This window comes from Cydia pomonella, chromosome 27 (genome assembly GCF_033807575.1).
Source record: "Cydia pomonella isolate Wapato2018A chromosome 27, ilCydPomo1, whole genome shotgun sequence".
Taxonomy (NCBI): domain Eukaryota; kingdom Metazoa; phylum Arthropoda; class Insecta; order Lepidoptera; family Tortricidae; genus Cydia; species Cydia pomonella.
This window is the reverse complement of record NC_084729.1, coordinates 2,450,595-2,476,447: the sequence shown is the minus strand read 5'-3', so window position 1 is coordinate 2,476,447 and position 25,853 is coordinate 2,450,595. Positions and strand designations below refer to the sequence as shown.

Genomic DNA, 25,853 nt, shown 5'->3' with positions numbered 1-25,853 from the left:
TCACGAATCAACAAATTTCTGATGCGATTCAGAAAATTAAAGTCTTACAATGTTCTGTAAAAGTATATGGATTCTATTAGTTTCTATGGCACTGGTTATAATTGCTGCCACCACTGAAGCCAAATGGACAAGACAGCGGCCTTGTGATGCATTCTGCAATCGGACTAGCATGGTGAAGATGTTCTGCTGCCGACTACAAGGTTATGCGCTGTACGCGACTTGTGAACATGGGAGAATGTATTGTTTGTAAAATTCTGATGGAAAAAGCTATAGCTAACGATACAAACGATTTTCTTTGTTTCTCCCCAAAGATATGTTTTTTTTTTACCACAAGACGGGTTTTCCACCTTTTTATACCTTAGTTTTATACTGACATGGCCTGCCCGCGTATATGTGTTAATGATGTGTTATATACTTTATCATCTTCCTCTTGGGAGTTGAGCTACCGAGGCTTGCCCGTCTGCGGCGAATATTTCCACCGTTGGAAGTTGGACCTTTTTTCTTTAGTAATAATAATGTGATTTTGTTAGGGTTCTATTGAGTATTTAATTAATCCATGTCCAACCTTGGAGGATTTAACAAGTTGTTAAATCCTTGTTAACAACTTGTAAAATTTGTTAAATCCTCCAAGTGTCCAACAGATGAATATTAACATGTGACTGATTAAATTCTCCTTGCTCCAACTCCTTCGTCAAATGTCACTTCGACATTTTATTTTTGCGCGACATATACTTTAAAACAGTTGGAAAACTCAATAAAAAATATTAAATCTAAATTAACAAGTGCAGTTATTAATAAAGCAATAAGTAAATAAAATATTTAAAATGCACAGCAAGACTTTATTGGTTCTCTTGAGTGCGGTGTTACTGGTCGCCTTGGTCGCTCTTTCCGAGGCACGGTTTGAGAGGGCAGGAGCGTGCGATCTATTCTGCTCGAAAACTAAATTAGAAAAGTATGTGTGCTGTCGACTGCAAGGGTACTATATGTATGCGACTTGTGATAATAATGAAATGTATTGTTTTTAATATAAGACATGTCTTAACATACATACACTGAGACTTGATCTAACACTAGTATGGTGCAAATTTCATGTTTTATAATTATATTCTTTTGGTACGTAATCCTAAATATGACGTATTTATAAGTATTTTGATTGAATATCATTTCTCCCCTTTGAAGTGTTAACTTACATCATAAACCTTTTCTACAACATTTACCTTATCGTAGGATACTATGTAGAGAAGGATTGAGAAAGGTAGATACATGTCACATGTATTACTAGTGGCTCTATGAGATGTAGACCTCGCGAACCCCCATGGCTCCGTCATTTTGAAAAAAAAAAAAAACTTAACGACAAAAAATTATGAATCTGCTTACCAAATTTACGAGATTCGGTTGACATAGGAAATAATGTTTGCCCAAGCTGCAACGGAGACCTTCGCTTTCGCTCGGTCAAATAGCAAAAAATCAGCCAATTAACTAATTTAGCCGATGGCGAAGTCGTATCTGCGAAGCCATTTCCTTTTGGTGTATATTTCCAAGGTAATAAAAAGCGCTTGACTAACTCCTAAAAGGATGAACAGACTGACCAAGGCATTTCCTCTTTTATGACAGCATGTAGTGTTTCCTTAACATACAGCGTAAAGTACAACATGAGTTATTAGGTCTGTAGCCTTTGCTCCTTCTGATCATAACTCAACGATATCAGTACCCCACATTATTTTACACTAGGATTGGCCGAACACTTTCTGCTAAGACTAAGAGGGACAGAGAGAAAAGTTACATGCTATTTGTAATTAGCCTTGACCTTTACGAAGCTCTGAACGGCAGATTGTTGTAAAGACTTGGCTTTTGTGCTAAGTCAGTGCTAAGTACCTAAATATAACTTGAACGCTGTAAAAAAAATTGATAGGTGTAAAACGGCTTGTGGACAGTCTAAGGACCAAGCTTCAGGAGAAAAGAGTTTAGTCATGAAGTCACCAGAGTCAGCGAACGAAAAAACAAGAGTGTAGAAAAGCTTCACCTGAATGATTAGGAACTATTATTTAAAGCTGAAGCTGGTCTTTTTGGCAACAGAGGGCCTACCGCGAACCACGTTCGAAGTGTTGTTAAATTCGTACTTAAGTGTGACACGTCGAACGTGGTTCGCGGTAGGCCTTCAGTTCTGCCATAAGAGATTGTCGTCCTTTCTCCTTTACCGCCCATAAACCGAGGCCAAGGCCATGTGGCCATACTTTCTACCGGTGACGTGCCATAATCTAAAATTTTGTTGATATTGTACAATTTCTAATCAAATTGTAAGTTTGATTGTCCCCTACTACTCTTTGTTGTCTCCTCTGGACTACTTTACTCTTTGCTATATACACCATCATACCATATTTTTGAACGAATATGTCAGGATTGTCAAGTCAAGTGTAATTAGTGCAACTCCCTGATCAAGTTCGCCGAGGACCCTAGGACCCGTCCAAGCCTCGACCTCGAACTTCGATGGTTCGATTGTCCAATATCGTGTTAAATGATCTGCTTAGTATTTCTATAAAACATGAGTGCTCACAGTAGAGCTTCAAACGCCTTTTGTGCGACATGTCTAAGCCAGGATAGACAAATGTTTACGCTACCGTTGCAACACATCAAACCCGTTTCAATGTTTTATAAAGATTTGACGGTAAGTATCCTACTCTTAGAGTTAGTATGAATGTTTCTTATTGAACAAAATTTAAGGAATTCAGCGCTGCTACGGGAAGTAAAGTAAGGACGCTAAGCACAAAGAATTTGGTACACTTCCGCCATTTGCAATACATGTGCATAATTATATTGCTGTTCCGCTCGCACTGTGTCATTGACCGCCGGCGGAACAGGTAATATAAATGCGAGTGTGAAAACTGCAATAGAAATTGGAAAATTGGGTCGCTTAATTTCAGACTCAGATAAATCCATTCGACCCTCTTAGGAAATATCTAATAGGGTAGATAGGGATAGGGTAGACCTTTTCTTAATAACATGGCATAATCTGACAGATGGATTTATGGGAGTTTAAAGTTAAACAACTTGAATTTGGTGTCAATGTTCAAATTTCTTCTTCTTTACTTTAGTTGGCGTATATAACTAGCTTACTGACTTAAAATCATTTTGAATAGGGTAAGTTTTGGGAGATATGTCTGAGTTTGAAGTTAAGCGACTCAAATGTTGTGCCAATGTACAAAATTCTTTGTCCTTACTCTAGGTGACCTATGTAGCTAGCTTACTGACTGAATCAGTTTGAATAGGGTAGGTTTTGGGAGACTTATCTGAGTTTAAAGTTAAGTGACTCAAATGGTGTGTCAATGTACAAAATTCTTTGTCCTTACTCTAGGTGACCTATGTAGCTAGATGTACTTAACATCAGTTTTAATAGGGTAGGTTTTGGGAGATTTATCCGAGTTTGAAGTTAAGCGACTCAAATGTTGAGTCAATGTACAAAATTCTTTGTCTTTATTTTAGTTGGCCTGTGTAGCTAGCTTACTGACTTAACATCAGTTTTAATAGGATAGGTTTTGGGAGATTTATCTTGAGTTTGAAGTTAAGCGACTCAAATGTTGTGTCAGTGTACAAAATTCTTCATCTTTAATTGGCCTGTGTAGCTAGCTTACTGACTTAATCAGTTTTAATATGGTAGGTTTTGGGAGATTTATCCGAGTTTGAAGTTAAGCGACTCAAATGTTGAGTCAATGTACAAAATTCTTTGTCTTTATTTTAGTTGGCCTGTGTAGCTAGCTTACTGACTTAACATCAGTTTTAATAGGATAGGTTTTGGGAGATTTATCTTGAGTTTGAAGTTAAGCGACTCAAATGTTGTGTCAGTGTACAAAATTCTTCATCTTTAATTGGCCTGTGTAGCTAGCTTACTGACTTAATCAGTTTTAATATGGTAGGTTTTGGGAGATTTTTCTGAGTTTGAAGTTAAGCGACTCAAATGTTGTGTCAATGTACAAAATTCTTCATCTTTAATTGGCCTGTGTAGCTAGCTTACTGACTGAATCAGTTTTAATAGGGTAGGTTTTGGGAGATTTTAAAAATTCTTTTGCGGGTTAAGTTGTTGGCAGATGACACTCATTAATAGGTTAATAGACTTAGATATTACTTTATCTAAAGACTAGTATTGGCCTATATAACGCAGTATGATGTTCAACATATTTAAGTTTTATGTTTCTATTCTATTCGAGTACTACACAATTGTCTCAACCAGGGATCGGAAACCGGTATTTTTTGTATGGGATCGAAAACGGTATTTTTTCGTTCTTTGTTAATTACTTCATTTCTAATTAGGCAATCTAATAATACGAAGTCGTTATCTGAAAACACAACTGAGTCCTACATTTAGAGTATAAAATACACCGAAATATATGGTTATTTCCATGTTTTTGCAAAAAACCGGTTCCGATCCCTGGTCTCAACACAACATATCCATTTGATAGCAACCCTAGGAAACACTTCTTGCCGAATCATAGTATTGTAGTAAATGTGTGGAACTCTCTACCAGAAACTGTTGTTAGTGCACTCGGTGAACTCTTTCAAAAATAGGCTAGATACACATTTTAGAACTTTAAAAAGTGAAAAATAAACACAAGTGCCGCATGAACTCCAAGAGCTGCTAGTGTATCAAATAAAATAATAAAAATTATAAATAATACTCGCATTGTTACATTTCAGCTGACGGAAAATGACAAGATTTGCTGGGAGTGCAAGCATTTTGTTGTGAAAATGGTGAACTTTAAAGATAGAGCCTTAATAGCACAAAGCACTCTTGCTGCTATGTTAAATAAACAAGTAAGTACATTATAGTGCATTGTGCAACGAGGGGGGTAAGTGAAATCTTGAAAATCATGTATTTAGACGCACAACAGCCGAAGGTTTAAGTGCATTAATGACTCGAGTTTGCAATATTCTTACCACCTGAGTTACATACAATGTTTTTCATCACACTTGCGAAGAAAAAACTTATGTTTCGGCATTCAGCCACAATTGATAAATGTGTACAAATATTTAACGGCTATTAAATAAACAAATTAAATACCTATTTATTAACATAAACAATTAAAATAAATTATAAAAGTCAGTGTTTTACAAGTTTTAAAAGTTTATACCTACTTGGTTGGTATGGATTAGTGACAATATAATTTTAATAACATGTATAAAAGCTAACCTGGAGATTAAAAATAAATAAATAAAATAAAATATTTTTATTTCAGAACCACAAGAATTCCATAAAACATTGTTAGTACCATCGTTATAGTTAGGGGTTAGTAAGTATATTAAAATCAAGTCCAAACATAATATGAATAATAAATAATATTGACATAATAACAATGAAATCACGATTCATAGTAAAAAAAATATTCGTTGAAATAAGGAATACAAAAACAATTAATAAATTAACATGTCAAATTCAAAATAAAATAGAATAAAATAATAATTACGATGTCAAAGTTTACTATTTTTATTCATATTCCCATAAATAATGATTTCATGTCAAAAGAGCAATAGGTACAAGTATAAAAATGTCGATATATTTTAATAAAGAGAAATACTAAAATTAAAACTAAGTTTAATTTGTATGGAACCCTCGGTGGGCGTCCAGTATTTACTTTGGATTGGACTTAGTAAGGAATCACTAAGCCCAATCCAAAGAAATTTGAAGGAACTGTCATAGAATTATATTATTAAGCTCAGAGCAAACTTACTTTATTAAGCTTTATAAAATTGCGTAAGCACTTCTTTGAAAACATTCGCGACTAGATGTCTACGTGGTATCTGACACTTGGTACATAGATTAGAGTACATAAACCCGAGAAAGCTGGCAGTTACCTCGCTCAACGCATCAGTCTGGCAGTTCAGCGGGGTAACGCAGCCAGCATCATCGGGACCTTGCCGCAGGGACCTTTTTTAGATTTAGTTTAGTTTAGTGTAGTTTTATTTTGTATAGTCTGTATTTAGATTCATTGTAATTTTAAGTTTTTATTTATTGTTTCTGACATGTTTTTGTACCTTTATAGGTATATTTAAAGTGTATATTTGCGTACGTATAAATCATCATAGTTATCTCGACTTCTGTCTATTCTCATACCAACTTTTGGCAACCCTCACTAAACTAACTGTCTCTGTTTAGCCCAATGGTTGACCGGTAGAGAATGCCTAAAGGTGTCTAGTTCGCCATTTGTACTCTTTTTTTTTAAATTTGTGCTATAAAGAAAGAAATAAATAAATGATAATTCTCGGCACGAGATTAGATATTGAACTAATTTTTATACTTTCAGCCAACCTCTCTCCAAAGTCTATCCAAGCTTACAATATCCAATCGCAGCTACATGGAAATAACAAACCCACCCAAAAAAACAGAACTTACAGAAACAAACCTAGATCCCCTTCTTATAGAGAGAATAAAATCTGAGCCCGACTCGGATTGTGGTGCACTAAGTGAATGGAACATGGAACTTGAATCTATGGAAACTGGCAATGGTGATGGGAAAGTCACATTTGAGGTGACACATGAAGTTAATAAACCAACTGAAAGGCTTTTGATTAAACTTGAACCTCTACCCGATAGACATGAAACCGCTGGAGTTTCTGACGCTATTGTGTCACAAAAGGAACCCGTACCTGGAAGACATGAAATCGTTGGAGTTTGGGAAACTATGTTAAATCATAAATCTGTACCTCAAAGACATGAAAACGCTGGAGTTTGTGACGCTAGTGTGTCCCAAAAGGAACCTGTACCGCGAAGACATGATAACGCTGGAGTTTCTGACGCTAGTGTTTCACAAAAGGAACCTGTACCTCGAAGACATGATAACACTGGAGTTTCTGACGCTAGTGTTTCACAAAAGGAACCTGTAACTCGAAGACATGAAATCCTTGGAGTTCTGGAATCTATGTTAAATCATAAATCTGTACCTCAAAGACATGAAAATGCTGGAGTTTGGAGTGGTGTTGGATTTGCGGACGCAACGCTAATGTCACTCTTGAATAGGAAGCGTAAGTTTTTCTCTACATATGATCTCGCTTAAAAGTTTTTACTGACGGTAATGAATAGAATCAGGCGTTACTTTGCGGAAATCCATACTAATTAAAATAAAAATATTACTTTTTTTTATACCACAACAGTGGCAAACAAGCAATAATTATTTCAGTAAACATAAATTTATAAATATAAACCTCCAGGTCTTTGTTTTTGGATTTTCGTTTTGTTGCTGTACATATTTTGTATTGCAATTTTGATATGTTTATATGACTGTTTGATTTCTAAATAATATGCTTATTTCTGATGATGGGATCCATGAGGAATTAAAGGAACTCTTCAAATCTCGTAGGCATACATATGGTAATTTTTTTTTTATCAACATATCAAGGACATGCATAAAAAAAAGTGCTATTCGATAAAATCATAGAGAAATAAGTAAGCATAGAGTGCTCACTCCATACATTTTCTTACCAAAACGCTTATTATTTTCGTAGTCGAAATCTAGCGTCAAGTAGCGGATTTATTAGTACCGCTACTTGACACTAGATGTCACGAGTGTCGCGACTGACGAAAAGTGTATTGCTCAACAATTTACAACTTTTATTACAAGTAGAAGGAGTTGAAAATAAAGTTACAGTTAATCCTTTTTAAGTTACAGTTAAAACTTTTCGTTCGTCGCGACATCTATTGTCAAGTAGCAGTACTGATAAATCCGCTATTTGACGCTAGATGTCGACTTAGAAAATAAGAAGCGTTTTGGTAAGAAAACTGATGTATGGAGTGAGCACTCTATGCTTACTTATTTCTCTATGGTGACATGGACCTGCTGATGATGATCAGAACCGAACTCTTCAACGACTCGTATTTCACATTTATAAATGTATAAAATTGTTTTTTTTTTCAGACGTTTCATACCCACCACCAATAAGCGTGGAACCCCAACGAAAACTACCAATGATGGAAGTTCCTACGCTGAGAATCCTACCAAAAAACCCTACGTCTGAGAAAGATGTAGAAAAACACGCACTTGGAGAGACCTCGGAACAAGTATCCGATCCATCAGCCCCTAGTTTTACAGAAGAGAGATTGACAGAAGAGGAGAGACAGAGATGGTGGGAGAGTAAAAGAGATAAAGAGTTTTATGCAAACAGTATAGAAGTGTTTAAATGTGCGAAATGTGTGGAGCCGTTTTTCACAAGGAGGACGTTTTTGGGGCATGAGAAGATGCATACTGAGGTATTTTGTTTTTAAGGTTCATCCATACATTATTAATTTATTACACATAAGTAAATGGAAGGAGTTTTATTAAGAATAGTGGCTCTGTGAGCTGTAGACCTTGCAAGAATAGATTTAAACTGAATAAATATATAGCACACCTTTGAAAAAATAAATTAAATTAAATATTTTTCTACTCGTTGGTTGTAATGGTTATTGAGTTAAGAATTCGTATACCAAACTATAATTGCGTAATTTTCATGTACGCCCACTCAACTATAAGATTCATTTTGATACGCTGTAGTAAACTATAAAAAAATGACCAATCACGTGCCGCCGCGCTCCCATAGAAAAGACTAAACGCGTCGCGCGACTATGTCTACATTTTTGTCTACAGAGATACTTACAAATTTTCATTAATTATTTAGGTTTTATAGTTAAACAAGTATTATTTCAGATGACTCGTAGAAAAAGTATTGTATACAATAGTGATATAATCAAGCTTTTCAATCTCGTACGTTACTTAGGCAACTCAGCAAGCTACGTTGCCTAAATACGGTACTCGACTGAAACGCTATCTATTATATTACGATTGTATAAAATACTATTATCATCGAACCTCACAAAATTTCACGAGAATCGGTTGAGAATTCTTCTTCTTTGTCAGGGGCTATGTAAGGCTCTCCAGCCTAAATATCACTGCAACCATTTTTTTTTTATGGTAGAGGAGGCAAACTTGCAGACGGATCACCTGATGGTAAGCGATTACCGCCGCCCATGGACACCTGCAACACCAGAGGGGTTGTAAGTGCGTTGCCGGCCTTTAAGATGGGAGTACGCTCTTTTCTTGAAGGTTTGAAGGTCGTATCGGTCCGGAAATACCGCAGGCGACAGTTCATTCCACAGTTTAGCTGTGCGAGGCAGAAAGTTCCTGGAAAAACGCACAGTTGAGGACTGCCAACCATCTAAGTGGTGAGGATGGAAATGTTGTCGCGTGTTGTGGAGTCCATTCCTGATCTATTGTAATCGCCACCTACTACAACTCTCGATCCAAACCTGCAACTTCAAACAGCTGCAGGATCTTCTAGATCTCGAGAGACCTTAACTCCTCCGGACGTAAAATGTGTCTGCCCAGGCTTGAGTCACGAGTGCGCATTAGGCAAGGGCACTCTGCGAGGATGTGCAAAGGCGTCTCCTCTGCCTCCACGCGGTTGAGAATTGCGACCCCGTAGAGGAGAACATCCGGACATACGAAAGCATTTTCACCTAAGGGGGCGTCCATAAATTACGTGAGGTGTTTTTTTTTTCAATTTTCTGACCCTCCCTCCCCCCTTGGTGAGATGTCGTGAGATTTTATTCAACCCCCTCCCCCGTCCCCCAATCTCACGTGAGATTTTTCAGAATGTGGGTTTATTACGTAAACGCGTTGGATTGTTTATTGTAAAAAGAAAAAACAATTTGGTTCGTGCTTTTATTTACGACTAGTTTAAGCATGTACATACAATTTGGATTAAATGGACCAAAATAGTATAATTTTTTTTTGTTTCAATCAGAGAATAAATTGCGTGATATTTGTCGAGACCCCCCCTCTCCCCAACGTGAGATTAGATGAGATTTGACTCGACCCCCTCCCCCCTTTAATCATCTCACGTAATTTATGGACGCTCCCTAAGCTGAAATGGAGGAATTCGTTAACGCTTGAGCAATGAATTTTACAGGCTTAACAACTGGAGTCGCCTTTAACCTTTTCAACGCCAAAGACCACTAAAACGGTCATCGTCTGTGGTGCCCGCGACGCCAATGACCATTAAAAAGGCTATGGCGGACGTTGTCAAAGCGACTTTCCTACTGTCAGTTAAGCTTCATATTCGCTTTTCACCAGTTAACTTTTTGGCGTCCATGGCATTTCTTGACACGTGTGGAAAAGCGTTGAAAAGGTTAAGAGCTTACCCCTCTGTCGAAATGCTCGGCCAATCATATCATAATCATATGTATTGTATGGCCTGACGTTTATCTGACATGGCTATTTGTGCGTTACATACAAATAATCATACATTTGACGTGCCCCTCCTCCGCAAAAATCGTCAGACTGTTTTGTACAGAAAAATACAGACAAGGCGTCTCCAGTTTTTCAATCCTCCAAGTTCCAAATTCAAAATCTCTTTCGAAATTTTGAAATCCGTTAAAGATAAAGATAGTTTATTATTCAAGTAGGCATATTACAATGCGTTTATGAACGTCAAATAAAGCTACACCGGCTCTAACCCTACACCTCTGACCCGAGAAGATTTAAATCCCCCTCAATTGGAGGAGGGTAACCCAATATGGACCGGCAAGAAATTCGGCGGGACACATCTTTTCAAAACATTACATCTTATATATATATATATATATATATATATATATATATATATATATATATATTTTCCCGGTCCCGCCAGTCCCGCTGAAACGCATCCAAGTCGTCGATCTTATAATTAACATGCATTAAATAAGAAATATGCGTGCGTTAATAATTAAATATAAAATGATGTGTGCAGATGTATGGCAAGATGTCCTGCGACATTTGCGAGCTGAGGTTCCACACCGAGCAAGCCCTGGCGACGCATAAGGACACCCATTATAGGTAAGATTACCATAACAAATTTAACACATATCGTATAAGTATTAGTAGCCATATTGACATCTTTTCCGTAATTATTTTTATTTGACATTGTATAATTATTTCCCAATATTTATTTGCCATTGTGATGAATTTATTTTGCTATTGATATTTGATGATTTTTTCTGTCTTGACATTGTATATAATAAATAGTTGACGATCATAACATAAATTCATATAGATTAGCTTGCAAGAATTTATATTGTAATTTAATATTATGAAATAAATAAATCTAAATCTATCAGTAAACTAATAAGGATCAAAGTCAAATGGCGTTCTAAAAGTTTTAATCATGCGTCGAAAGATGGCAGTTAAATTTACTGCGGCTACAAAATTTTCTTTGACCATACACCTCTCTTTCAAATTCTCTTTGTAGGTACTTATATAGCTTAAATATCGTACGGTTAAATCACATTCGGTCATTCGTTCATTCACAACCCCTTTTACAATCAGTACTGTATGTAGTGATATACTCTGTATCCTTAGGTATTTGAATAAAAGTAAACAAAATCTACCCTCAAATGGCTCCTTAAGCCAGTTGAGAGAAGATGAAAACATTACATGATCAAATAATGTAGGTTAAAGGAAAGAGAATTAAGAAGACCAAGAGTGCTCACTCTGTACAACGGTTTTGTTACCAAAAATACTATTATTTTCGTAGTCTACATCTAGCGTCAAGTAGCGGAACTCTCAGTGCTGCTACTCGACCATAGATGTCGCGGCAAACAAAAAGTCTAATGCTCAACGATTTTCCGCTAATATTATAACCAGAGTAGCCGGAACTCTATTTTCAACTCCTACGCTTACTCTGGTTATTGTATTATATTAACAGAGTATAGTTTTTAATCATTCACCCCAAGTATTTGTACCCCACAGACTGCTGAAGTGTACCCGATGTGCCCACTCGTGGGACACGCCTAACTCCATGCGTCGACACTGCGATACTGAGCATTCCGTACCTGTTACCCTCTGGAACTGCGACATCTGTTCTCGCGAGTTCACGTATGTACAAATATATATTTTTAATTTTTTTGAAGTGAAAACTTTAGTAACGGGGAATTTTTTTTTAACTCGCGACAGGTCACGTGACCGACAGATTCATCAGATTGAAAATTCGTAAGACGGACACGTGACCTGATCGAAAAACTGTTGTATTGTATTGTATTGTATTGTATTTATTTATTGTATACATGTACAGTAATGCATCAGGATACATGGTGTTAAATATAATTTCTTAGGAATAGTACATGCTACCCTGTGAGGGCATTACAATGTCTTACTTCTATACTTATACCTATGTTATGTTCTGTCCATCTTATGTTAATAATACTAATATTTAATGATATAACTTATACAATTTAATTACATACATTTAAATTTATTCTCATTTGGCACATCTAAAAGTATTTATCACATTTAATTGAATATATCTAGTTACTTTAAATCTTTATCATTAAGAAATTCGTCTATACTATAGTAACATTTTTTAATTAGTAGGTTTACAAGTTTTGCCTTGAATATGCCGTCTTTAATCTCATTTGATATACTGTGGGGTAATTTGTTATATAATTGTATAGATCTTACGTGGGGGCTGTTTTTATACATTACCAATTTGCACGTTGGGATGGCTAAAGCTGTTACAATGTCATTGAAGCCAGTACCACATAAATGATAGTACTTTTATAATGCTAATTAAAGCAATTCGTGCAAAATTATTCCCTAACCATTCCAATATATCAAAAATGCACAACGTTTTTATTCAAGTTTTCACTTCTGCCGGCACTCCCGGAGTACAACCCGTTGTTTTTTTTTATCAAAGTCACGTGCTAGCGATACTATAAATCAATATGATAAATCGAATTGAAACTGGTGTGAGACATACTAACATTAAACTAATTCTACGGATTCCACTCACGTGTTTTTAGATGGAACGGAACCCTCGGTGGGCGAGTCCGAGTTGCACTTGTCCGGTTTTTTTTTTTTATACTACGTCGGTGGCAAACAAGCATACGGCCCGCCTGATGGGAAGCAGTCTCCGTAGCCTATGTACGCCTGCACCTCCAGAGGACTCACATGCGCGTTGCCGACCCTAAACCCGCCCCCCCCCCCCTCGTTGAGCTCGTTGAGTTTAGTCGGTATCTATTTCAGTTTATTTGTACAATAAAGTATTACTGCAACGTTCTGCCGCCAGAGTGCAGCACTAGCACCTATCTTAAACCATAGCCTCCTAAGACCTAGAACCAATAATTTGTTTTTTGAATTTGGAACCCTTAGTTACATAATAAAAGTTCAAAATAGATTTTGGAATATGTACAAAAATTTGTACTCGGGGTCTTAGGAGGATAGAGTAACTTATACATACCGTGCCTTACACTATTTTTTGACAAGTTTTCACAGATAATAAATATGAAATTGATGCATTAAGGCGGTTTGTTTACAAAGGGCCTACCGGGAAACAAGAAAACCGAAATTTATCTGCCTCTTATCTCTCGAATAAGCAAGAGTGATAGAGAGGTTAGATAACGAAATTACGATTTTCTTGTTTCTTGTTCAGTTTGTGATGGATTGTGGTAGTGGCGCCCCCTAGAGTTTCGCGTAATATTCCCTATTAATAACTATATGTATGTATGTATGTAAACATTTTATTGTACATATAAGGGACAGGTAAGGATACATTAAAAGAAAAAAAAAACTTGGCAATGTACAAAGGCGAAATTATCCCAATAAGAGATCTCTTCCAGTCAACCTTTGAGCAATTAAAGAGAACTGTTTGGTTGTCTTTGCAGTCGCTACGGGAAATACTTGAATCACATCCGTGGTCACGGCTGCGAGGAATGTCCTCAATGCGGGAAGAAGATCTTCGACAACCGCTTGAAGTACCACATGCTGTAAGTACTGAGGGCCGCTCTGAAAGGTTTCAGCACCTACTTGCATCACCTGCCAGTTGAACCGCCAAAACGTTTCTACAAGCTTCTTTTTACTTTATATCATATTTTGACGATCGGTCTGGCCTAGAGGGTAGTGACCCAGCCTATGAAGCCGATGATCCCAGGTTCGAATCCCGGTAAGGGCATTTATTTGTGTGATGAGCACAAATATTTGTTACTGAGTCATGGATGTTTTCTATGTATTTAAGTATTTGTATATTATATATATCGTTTTCTGAGTACCCACAACACAAGCCTTCTTGAGCTTACCGTGGGACTTAGTCAATTTGTGTAAGAATATCCCTATAATATTTATTTAATATTTGTTCGTCTGTCCGCAGCACACATAAGAATATGGAGCGCCTGTTCAAGTGCTCCGAGTGTGGCAAGAGTTTCAAGTGTAAGCCAACCCTGACCACGCACGTCGCTCGAGTCCATTCTAGTGTACGTATGTCTGTCTGTCTGTCTGCACACACAACTTGGATTGTCTGTATAAATGTGATAAGAGTTTAAAGATAAGCAACACCTCACCTTGCACGTCGTTAGAGTCCATTCTAGTGTACGTATGTCTGTCTGTCTGTCTGCACACACAACTTGGATTGTCTGTACAAATGCGATAAGAGTTTCAAGATCAAGCAACACCTCACCTTGCACGTCGCTCGAGTCCATTCTAGCGTAAGTATGTCTGTCTGTCTGTCTGTCTGCACACACAACTTGGATTGTCTGTACAAATGTGATAAGAGTTTCAAGATCAAGCAACACCTCACCTTGCACGTCGCTCGAGTCCATTCTAGCGTAAGTATGTCTGTCTGTCTGTCTGTCTGCACACACAACTTGGATTGTCTGTACAAATGCGATAAGAGTTTCAAGATCAAGCAACACCTCACCTTGCACGTCGCTCGAGTCCATTCTAGCGTAAGTATGTCTGTCTGTCTGTCTGTCTGCACACACAACTTGGATTGTCTGTACAAATGCGATAAGAGTTTCAAGATCAAGCAACACCTCACCTTGCACGTCGCTCGAGTCCATTCTAGTGTAAGTATGTCTGTCTGTCTGTCTGTACACACAACTTGGATTGGCTATACAAATGTGATGAGAGTTTAAAGATCAAACAACACCTCACCTTGCACGTCGCTCGAGTCCATTCTAGCGTAAGTATGTCTGTCTGCACACACAACTTGGATTATCTGTACAAATAATAAGAATAATAATAAGAATAATATTTATTTCAAGAATTTGGCATTACAAGACCAGCAGTACATTGATCCCCACACTAGGCTCAGCCTGTCACGTGGGAATCTCAGAGAAGTATCGAAATGGTGCGGTTCTCATTTTAACAGAATACATTATTGTTAAAGCTAAATTAAATTAGATTTTTTTATTATATGACTAACTATCAAACTAAGCACAAAAACAGTTAAAAAGGTCTCAGTAAGTTGTATGTAAGTGAAAGTGTTTATGTGAGGGTATGTGTGTATATATGTGAGTATGTATGTATGAATATGTGCGTGTGTATAACTACGAAATGTGAGAGAAAACAAAATAAAAGAAAAGTAGCTGTAGAAGTTATTCATCTTTCGGGAGCAGACGCAATTGAATATTGTCGTATACTACAGTCATTTCAAAATATCCTCTGACTCATCATAGTTCCAAGAAAGTAGTAGGGGTTGGATATGCCTTTTTGCTTCAGTTAAGTTACAGTGCCTTATGTCGCAGATTTTTACTAATTTATTGTATAAATGCGGAAAGAGATAAGCTGATGAGAGTTTGAAAATCAAGCAACACCTCACCTTGCAAGTCGCTAGAGTTCATTCTAGTGTAAGTATGTCTCTCTGTCTGTCTGTCTGCACACACAACTTGGATTATCTGTACAAATGTGATAAGAGTTTCAAGATCAAACAACACCTCACCTTGCACGTCGCTCGAGTCCATTCTTCTGTAAATGTGTGTCTGTCTGTCTGCCAGTGAACGGAAATAAAACATGGAAGCATTCTGTCCTCTCAATTACAGTACTACGTAAACTACCCTAAGGTGGGCGGAGGCGGAGTTACAAACTACTCGATTGGCAAGTTCAGTTCTACCGAGATGACAGTCAGTGAGGATGGCTTAATAGGTTTATAAAAACAACGTCTTTTTGTGATTGAAAATGTCTTCATGTGACGTGATTTGGTGCAGAATTTATTCTAGTTATTCCAAGGACAGTGGAATCACTTTTCACGTGTAAGTAAGCATAACTTCAGTAAAATTTTGAATAAATATGACATTTTAAATACTACTGTGCCAAGCTTAAACGTAACTGCATACGACTTTCATAACAACGTACGGCTTTTTAGATTACGAGGATAATAGGGATGATGGTGTGCCAAATAACGTAAACTATTTTATTAACTTGTTGATTTAGATATTTTCTATATTGTAATAAATTCCTTCTTACAGATGTGTATTTTCCTTTTCTCTTTCATGTTGTCCAGGAGTCTTTCCTCCGTCTTGCCATTTTTAACAAAAATATTTCCTTAGGAACTGAAAATAGAGATAAGCCTTTAGGGTACCTTTCAACCAGAGATGTGCTATGCTGTGCTATGCTATGTTTTCATACATACCGACCGGTCTGGCCTAGTGGGTAGTGACCCTGCCTATGAAGCCGATGGTCCCGGGTTCAAATCCTGGTAAGGGCATTTATTCGTGTGATGAGCATGGATATTTGTTCCTGAGTCATGGGTGTTTTCTATGTATTTAAGTATTTATAAATATCTATATATTATATATATCGTTGTCTAAGTACCCTCAACACAAGCCTTATTGAGCTTACTGTGGGACTTAGTCAATTTGTGTAATAATGTCCTATAATATTTATTTATTTATTTATTTGAAACGTAGCTGGAGCTGCGATTCAAATGTTTGAAAACATAGCATAGCAAGCATAGCATATCTCTGGTCGAAAGGTACCCTTATTGTCACTCCGTCAGTTCAAATATATTTGACCTGATTCGTGTACCCATGTAAATTTTCCTGGCTGTACCTGAACGCACTGCCATACAGATTGATAATAAAATGTATCTAGCCATAAAAATACTTATCTTAGCGGAATATCAATGAATGAATATTTACTTGTTGTTGGGTTAGTTTTGTCATTTCATAACAACATTTTAGCTAGTTATATTTTAATCTGCACAAAATTATTGTACGAGGTTTATTTGACTGGTTCTTCAATGTATGGCATAAGCCTATCCCTGTCTAGGTAATGAACCGCAAACTCTCAGCTGCCAGTACGTACAGCATTGGTTATTAGCGGATTAATGTCGCTGATTTGTAGTTATTGACATTCTTTTTTTTTTCTTTTTCCTTTTTTTATAAATATAATAGGATATTCTTACACAAATTGACTAAGTCCCATAGTAAGCTCAATCTAAGTCTTGCTGTGCTATGTACTAACACTAATATGGATTGTATTATTCGAATTATATAATATATAAATTATTTATTCACGACCAACTTGGATCATTATGTGTTAGTGACAATTTTTATCTTAATGCTAATGTTAATATATACATATGTATTTAATTATAGCAAACTATATACTATATTTGAGTTTCTTATAAATAAATAAATAAGCGGATTCAAGAAAATCCGCCTAGGTACTCACTTATTCCTGCGCACATGAGTCATGCAGCAGTTATTTAAATATAGGCCATCAACCCTGTCCGCAAGCATGGTCAGGATGCTGTTGGAGCTGGCCGTACTCTGCGCACCAGGGATGTGGCTCGCTTGCGCATCGTGGTGTAAAAGCAGTCTACCCGCGCTTCCGCGAACATCCCTGACGCGCTACAGAATCTAGACAACCCCATCAGCACCCTGTACGCGTTATTATATTGAACGCGCAGAGCATTGTACCGTTTATACGTGTAGTTTGCCCACAGGCTGCTTGTGTAAAAACTAGTACAGTAGACTCTGAATAAACTGACTTTAACTTCTTTTGAGCAATGAGCAAACCTGCGGGCTATCATATTCGCTCTGACGGACAACGCTCTGCGCTCGCGCTCAATATCCGCATCGTCTTTAAGGTCAGCGCTTAATTAAATATATTGAATTGAATTGTGTAATAAACTATTTTTTTTTTAACAGAAGGATGAAGTGATGTATTGCGCGCAATGTAACAAGCATTTCAAAAACGCGTACTCGTACAACAGCCACATGAAGTACTCCGGCGAACACGTGTCCAGCGAAACGCTCACGTAAGGATTTTTTTTACTTGTTAAAATGAAAGAAAAAGTGCGAGTCGGACTCGCCCACCGAGGTTTCCGTACTGTTTAGTATTTGTTGTTATAGCGACAACAAAAATACATCATCTATCAGTCTAACACGTTTCATGAGATACAGCCTGGTGACAGACAGAAAGACGGACGGACAGACAACGGAGGGTTAGTAATAGGATCCCGTTTTACCCCTCTATAAATCTATAAATGAATATTATCTTCTTCTTCCTCGCGTTGTCCCGGCATTTTGCCACGGCTCAAGGGAGCCTGGGGTCCGCTTGACAACTAATCCCAAGATTTGGCGTAGGCACTAGTTTTTACGAAAGCGACTGCCATCTGACCTCCCAACCCAGAGGGTAAACTAGGCCTTGTTGGGATTAGTCCGGTTTCCTCACGATGTTTTCCTTCACCGAAAAGCGACTGGTAAATATCAAATAATATTTCGCACATAAGTTCCGAAAAACTCACTATAAATGAATATTATATAACACACAAATTGATCGATTAATCGGACCTATGTGACCTATGTCCCCTAATTAGTTTTTTTCTACTTTGAATTATTATAACTTATAAGATTAAAAGAGCTTTATAGTTATTAGTTTTACAAGGGGGCAAAGTTGTTGTTTAATCGCTGGCGCTGATTCCAATTTTGAGAAGTGGAATCAGCTTTGCAAGGGTTTCAAGGCACGAGGGTTAAACAAACTTTGCCTCCGACCTCCGAGTGAAATACTTTACCACCAACGCGAGGAAAATACTAACTATGAAATGAAATCAAACCAAATCAAATCCAAATGAATGTAATAAAAAAATTATCATTCAAAATGATCATTTAAAAGTCAATTCTACCAGCTAACATAAGGAAACAACTCAAGCTTTGCATCTGATTACTTTGCCCCACATGTGGATAAAATGCAACTTTCTCATTCGTTTTTGAACAATCAATAGGGCCTTTACCCGTTGGTGTGGTGAAAAAAATTATATGTAATTTGTTTTCGCTTTTATTTTTTAAAATAATCATATTTCAGAGCAAAATGGGGATTACGTTTTGTAAGCGGTGTTCCACTATTTTAACGACGTTTTATATTGTGTACAGGCATAACTGCACGGAGTGCAGTCGAGTGTTCGCGACCGGGAGCCTGCTGCGAAAGCACACGGAGAGCGTGCACAGCGACGAACGGAAATACGAGTGCCCGGTGTGTCACATGGTAACTATTAACAAGTGTGCCACATGGTAACTATCTAACAAGTGTGCCACATGGTAACTATCTAACAAGTGTGCCACATGGTAACTATCTAACAAGTGTGCCACATGGTAACTATTAACAAGTGTGCCAGATGGTAACTATCTAACAAGTGTGCCACATGGTAACTATCTAACAAGTGTGCCACATGGTAACTATCTAACAAGTGTGCCACATGGTAACTATCTAACAAGTGTGCCACATGGTAACTATCTAACAAGTGTGCCACATGGTAACTATCTAACAAGTGTGCCACATGGTAACTATCTAACAAGTGTGCCAAATGGTAACTATTTAACAAGTGTGCCACATGGTAACTATCTAAAAAGTGTGCCACGAGGTAACTGTCTAACAGTGCCAAGTGTGCCACATGGTAACTATCTAACAAGTGTGCCACATGGTAACTATCTAACAAGTGTGCCACATGGTAAATATCTAACAAGTGTGCCACATGGTAACTATCTAAAAAGTGTGCCACGAGGTAACTGTCTAACAGTGCCAAGTGTGCCACATGGTAACGATCTAACAAGTGTGCCACATTGTAACTATCTAACAAGTGTGCCACATGGTAACTATCTAACAAGTGTGCCACATGGTAACTATCTAACAAGTGTGCCACATGGTAACTATCTAACAAGTGTGCCACATGGTAACTATCTAACAAGTGTGCCACATGGTAACTATCTAACAAGTGTGCCACATGGTAACTATCTAACAAGTGTGCCACATGGTAACGATCTAACAAGTGTGCCACATGGTAACTATTTTATCAACCAAAACCTCGCATTTTCTTACCTAAATGAGGTTAGATACCCAAGATGATAATGCAAACCATACCAAATAGGAAACTTATAACTTGCAGGTATTGTAGCTTTAAATGTAAATTGACTTTACGAATAAATGAGAATGAGTATAAAACGTGATCTGGATTTTGGTATCCTTTCGATGCCGTTAGAGTCCGTCTAAACTAACTTTGCAGAGACGGAACAAAATGAGGCGGTGTCATTATAAACATCGTCATAGAAATTTGACAGTAATGATGACGTTTTTATTTTATTTTTTTCATAAAAGCGACCGCAAAAAATTTCATACATTATGTTGACGCAAAATTAACAACTCGTCATGCTCGTCCAGATGTTCAAGTCGTCGACGAACCGGACGCGGCACCGGCGACTAGCGCACGACAACTACGTCGCGCCCAAAGACAAGATGTGCGACCACTGCGGGAAGGCCTTCAAGGTATCTTTGTCGAAATGTTTCTTATAACTCGTCATGTTCGTCCAGATGTTCAAGTCGTTGACAAACCGGACGCGGCACCGGCGACTGGCGCACGACAACTACGTCGCGCCCAAAGACAAGATGTGCGACCACTGCGGGAAGGCTTTCAAGGTATCTTCACCGCAATATTTTTAATAACTCGTCATGTTCGTCCAAATGTTCAAGTCGACGAAAAACCGGACGCGGCACCGACGACTGGCGCACGACAACTACGTCGCGCCCAAGGACATGATGTGCGACCACTGCGGGAAGGCCTTCCAGGTACTATGGAGAAGTTTCTACCAGTGGAAACTTGTGATTGGCTTACTGTATCCATTCCGCAACCTGTTTTGTCACTCTAGCTGTATGTTTTCCTAAGAAAAAAACAACGGGTTGCACTCCGGGAGTGCCGGCAGAAGTGAAAACTTGAATATTAACGTTGTGCATTTTTGATATTTTGGAATGGTTAGGGAATAATTTTGCACGAATTGCTTTAATTATCAGTATAAAAGTACTATCATTTATGTGGTAAAATATGATATTCATTTGTTGCGCTATCGTCACAAACATGACAATTTAAATTACATTAAAAATTTAACACTTCAGAACTATTACAATTCAATGACATTGTAACAGTTTTTCGATCAGGTTACGTGACCTGTCGCGAGTTTAACATTTTTTCCCCCATCACAAAAAGTGCACAGCGCCGCTAAAGAAGTTTTCACTTCAATGAAATAAAATAAATAAACAGACACTAATGTATAGGAAGCTAAGCACAAAGAATTTGGTACAATGAGCCGCCTGTTCCTTTCCTCTTTACCGCACGCGCATTTTTATATTGCTTTCCCGCTCGCACAGTGACATTGTCCGCTGGCGTCATGGGCGGGACAGCAATATAATTATACATGTGAGATAAGAGACAGGAACAGGCAAGTCAATGTACGAAATTCAAGGTATCATCATGTATTTAAGGTGCAGTGAGTTTTGGGGCCCATTTTTTCGAACGGTATTAGACTAATATTATTAGTCCACGAACTGTCGGGCGCAATCGGTTGCGTCGCTTAAGGGGAGGTTAAAGATGCTATGGTTATCTGACTGAGTAAAATATATATTTTATTTTATTGCATGGTAATTATAAGATGTAATGTTTTGTTGTTCCCGTATTGGCTTATACAGCCGTGAAAAACGTTGTCGCCCTGCCTGTATGCTTGTATAGTCTGTAATAGACTCGAAGGCCAATGATGAATGTTTTGAAAAGATGTGTCCCGCCGAGTTTCTTGCCGGTCCATATTGGGATACCCTCCTCCAATTGAGGGGGGATTTAAATCTCGGGTCAGAGGTGTAGGGTTAGAGCCGGCGTAGCTTTATTTGACGTTCATACGCGCATTGTAATATGCCTACTTGAATAATAAACTATCTTTATATATATATATATATATATATATATATAAAGATAGTTTATTATTTTGCATTTTATATATATATATATATATTTCTATTGTATAGATTTATATTTTTCTACTTCTTTCCAATTTTTAGTGTATTTTCCCCATTCCTTTTTTGTAATACATGTTTATCCTATAGGTAAATTATGTATGTATTTATATCCTTTGTATTTCTGGTACCTTGTTGTACATTTTGCTGCATTTATCACCCTCTTCTCACTCTCTCCTCTCATCTACTCAAAGGTTAACTGGAAGAGATCCCTCAAAGGGTACTCGCCTTTGTACTTCTTACTAATTGTATGTTACTTTTAATATGTATTTTTGTAAAATAAAGAGTTTACTACTACTACTTTACCATGGCGGCACACTAATAATATAAGACTAATACCGTTCGAGAAATGGGCCCCAGGTCTTTCTTCGAACGCAGCTGGTTGAACACTGAGCGGACGGCCGTGCGTGCCCGGGATGCGGATATTATTGTTAATAGGCGGGTCCATACAGAGCAAGCAAGGAAATTTCCTCACCCGAGCGCGCGGGCACGGCCGAAGCACATCTACACTTGCCGTTTAGTGCGCGAGGAGACTAGCTCGCGCGCATGCTCCGCTCTGTGTGGACCCGCCTATTGAATTGTTATTTTTAAGAAAAAAAAAGGAATTTTAGAAGCATTGCTGCTTCGGACACGTGCCGAATACGGGAGCTGTGTGGAGCGTATAAAAGAAACAAAGTATTTCGTATAACAGATTACGGTTTAAGACGAAAAATATCATTTCAGAAAATTTCAATTATAGCCAGATTTGTAGCGCATTCTGCTAATGTGGTTTTTTTTTATATTGGGTCAGTTTTGCACCTAACTTATAGACCGCGGGCCAGGAGCATATTTCGTAAGTCATCGCCTCCCGACTGATACTTAGTCAGTCTGTTTTAAATTTAAAAAACCGTCACCCGGTTGTATCGCGGTGGAAAGACCGTCAGCTGTAAAATGAACATGTAAAAAATACGCGCCTTAGCACTTAATGTCGTGTTAATTACGTAATCCATTTATGGCATTTCAGGCGTTTCACCTGATGAAATGCTACATGCAAAGTTTCATGATTTGTTGTTGCTATCACAAAAAGGTAAAGCGCTAATTTTTTACATGTTCATGCGACCAGCTGATGTTCTTACTACCGCGATATAACCGGCTGACGATTTTTTTAACTAACAATATCATCTGAACTATCATCGGACAAAGTATCAAACGGAAGGCGATGTCACTTTTTTTACGTTTTCGGTAGCTGCCATTCCTCAATCCACCAACGGAGCGGCAGCTGACGTCTACAAGGGTTTGCCATGCATAGCCGTTAAGCACTATACGAGTTTTCGCCCGGGAGGCGATTCATGAAAATCTGTTCCTAGTCTATTAACACATTCACTGCCGGGAACCCACCTGGTGGGCGCTCGTGAACTTTGTTCAGATGCCGGACAACCCACTGGGCGGGTTGTTTTGTACGCAGCTATAGACCACCGGTTTCTGGGGTAATGCGCCGTTTTTTGTCTGGCAGTGAATGTGTTGGTCTAGTTTGATTTGTCCCTTTCCATCATACCAGTACGTCGGAAAGGGACAAACGATTATTAGCGGCTTGTCAACTTTAGTAGACGTTTATGAATAAGGGGGTAGTGCTAGTTAATTAGTGCTTCTGGCCATTTTCCGCAAATCGACAACCATTGTGCCTATTTTGCGTGGAATAAGGGGTTAAGAAACGTGCCCCTTAGTTTAACATCCAAATCAGATGGCGCTGTACTGCGCCAATGTTTTGCGGTCACTGAATTGTCAAACAGAAACTTTTGACACTCAGAGTTACCGCAAAATGTATGGAGCTGTACAGCGCCATCTCGTTTACCATGATATTGTCTTAGATTTAACCCTTTTCCAGGCATAGTACGATTTATCGACCACATACGCGCCATTAGAATTTCAACTTTAGCATTCGGATTTAAGGTTCAAATTAGTTCACCTTCAGGAAATGTTACTTGTCTTCAAATGAATCATCAAAGCTGGATTAGATGGAATATATTTGGATTTTTTGGGAAAACCTTGTAGATTGGTGCAGCCTCCAATCAATGTATTTTTGGTGAAATATACCAGCACTTAATTTTTATACTACGTTTTTTACAGTCAAAAAACATGCTCGCGGACCACATCAACACACACACAGGCGCGCGTCCGTTCGTGTGCACGCTGTGCGGCGCGGACTTCGGGCACAAGAGCGCCCTCTACCTGCACGGCCGGTACAAGCACAAGATACCGAAGAAAAATAAGAGGATCACTATTAGGAAAGTTAAAGTGGAAACTGAAGAGAAGACTGATAGTAGTTAAGTGTTTTTGGACAGTGTATCTATGTAATAAATAGGCTAGATGACATTTTTAGGGTTCCGTAGTCAACTAGGAACCCTTATAGTTTCGCCATGTCCGTCTGTCTGTCTGTCCGAGGCTTTGCTCCGTGGTCGTTAGTGCTAGAAAGGTGAAATTTGGCATGGATATATAAATCAGTAAAACCGACAGTCGTACAATAAAATCTAAAAAAATATTTTTTTTTAGGGTACCTCCCCTACACGTAAAGTGGGGGTGAAATTTTTTTTTCGCTTCAACCCTAGAGTGTGGGGTATCGTTGGAAAGGTCTTTCAAAACTAATAGGGGTTTTTAAGAAACATTTTTTGATAAAGTGAATATATTCGGAAATAATCGTTCTGAAAGAAAAATAAAATTGTGTCCCCCCCCTCTAACTTTTGAACCGTAGGTCCAAAAAATATGAAAAAAATCGTGGAAGTAGAGCTTAAGAGAGACATTAAATGAAAACTATAGCGGACATGATCAGTTTAGCTGTTTTTGAGTTATCGCAAAAAGTTTTCCCTTCACAGTAAAAGGACTTACTTTAATTAGGTACTGATTATGCAAATTTGCCTATTTGTTTAACTCGGGTGAAAGGTACCGTTTCATCCCTTGGTTAACAATTTACTATACTTTAAGCTCCAGTTTAGTTTATTGTGACGGAAGAGTAACTACGGAACCCTACACTGAGCGTGGCCCGACATGCTCTTGGCCGGTTTTTATTTATTAATGGTATCAATCGTTCAGGTTCGTTTTTAGCATCAAATGTCTATATGGGACCCAGTGCATTAAAGCAATACAAAAGTCAGAAATGATAGTCAAAATCCGACAGTCGTACTTCACTCGCGAAACGCTCCCAACAAAACGATAAGCAAACGTGACGTCACGGTCTCCGAGAGCCCATCTTGAAGTATGATAAACATTAAAATTGCGATTTTGTCGGTGAAATATTGCGTTTATGTATGTATTTGCTATACAATATTTTTTTTGGATAAAATGTAAGGATTCGAATGGTACCCTTACTTTATTCCTTTTCGGAAATAAAAAAACCTTTAATTTTGGAACTTTCAGGTCCTATATTTTTTTATCATTTCCATGTATTATTTTAATAACCACATTATTGCGATAAATTGCTCATTTGCTATCTATTTTACTGGATTTTGTTATAAAATTCGACATGTGTCATCCCTATTGTCAGAAACAACCGAATAAAGTGACACAATGATAGTTTCGTAACCCTTCAAAAAAGCGTACTCCCATCTTAAAGGCCGGACACGAACTTACAACCCATCTGGTGTTGCGGGTGTCCATGGGCGGCGGTTATCGCTTATCATCAGGTGATCCGTCTGCTCGTTTAACTCCTATATTACTATATTTGCTACTTTTCATTATCTAAATTATTTTATAGTACCTTATTTAGACGCCGAAAAACAAAGGGTTGCAGGTTAAATATAGATGGCCGAGCGTAGCGAGGCTGGATAGGGATAC

The 25,853-nt window shown here is 37.9% G+C and overlaps 1 protein-coding gene across 2 annotated transcripts; it reads left to right on the top strand.

Moving 5' to 3' along the window:
• The first annotated feature begins 932 nt into the window (after positions 1 to 932).
• On the top strand, positions 933 to 25,853 carry LOC133532733 (zinc finger protein 419-like). 2 transcript variants are annotated; one of them, XM_061871514.1, is made up of 12 exons: positions 933 to 952; positions 4,690 to 4,806; positions 6,294 to 7,011; positions 7,902 to 8,233; positions 10,753 to 10,838; positions 11,751 to 11,876; positions 13,661 to 13,762; positions 14,143 to 14,245; positions 17,924 to 18,033; positions 19,148 to 19,259; positions 20,430 to 20,534; positions 24,153 to 25,853. In XM_061871514.1, the coding sequence occupies exons 2-12, from the start codon at positions 4,741 to 4,743 to the stop codon at positions 24,351 to 24,353; spliced, it is 2,061 nt and encodes a 686-aa protein (XP_061727498.1). In that variant the 5' UTR covers positions 933 to 952; positions 4,690 to 4,740; the 3' UTR covers positions 24,354 to 25,853. The 2 variants fall into 2 exon arrangements, with proteins under 2 accessions (XP_061727498.1, XP_061727497.1); XM_061871513.1 differs by lacking the exon at positions 933 to 952 and adding an exon at positions 2,158 to 2,665.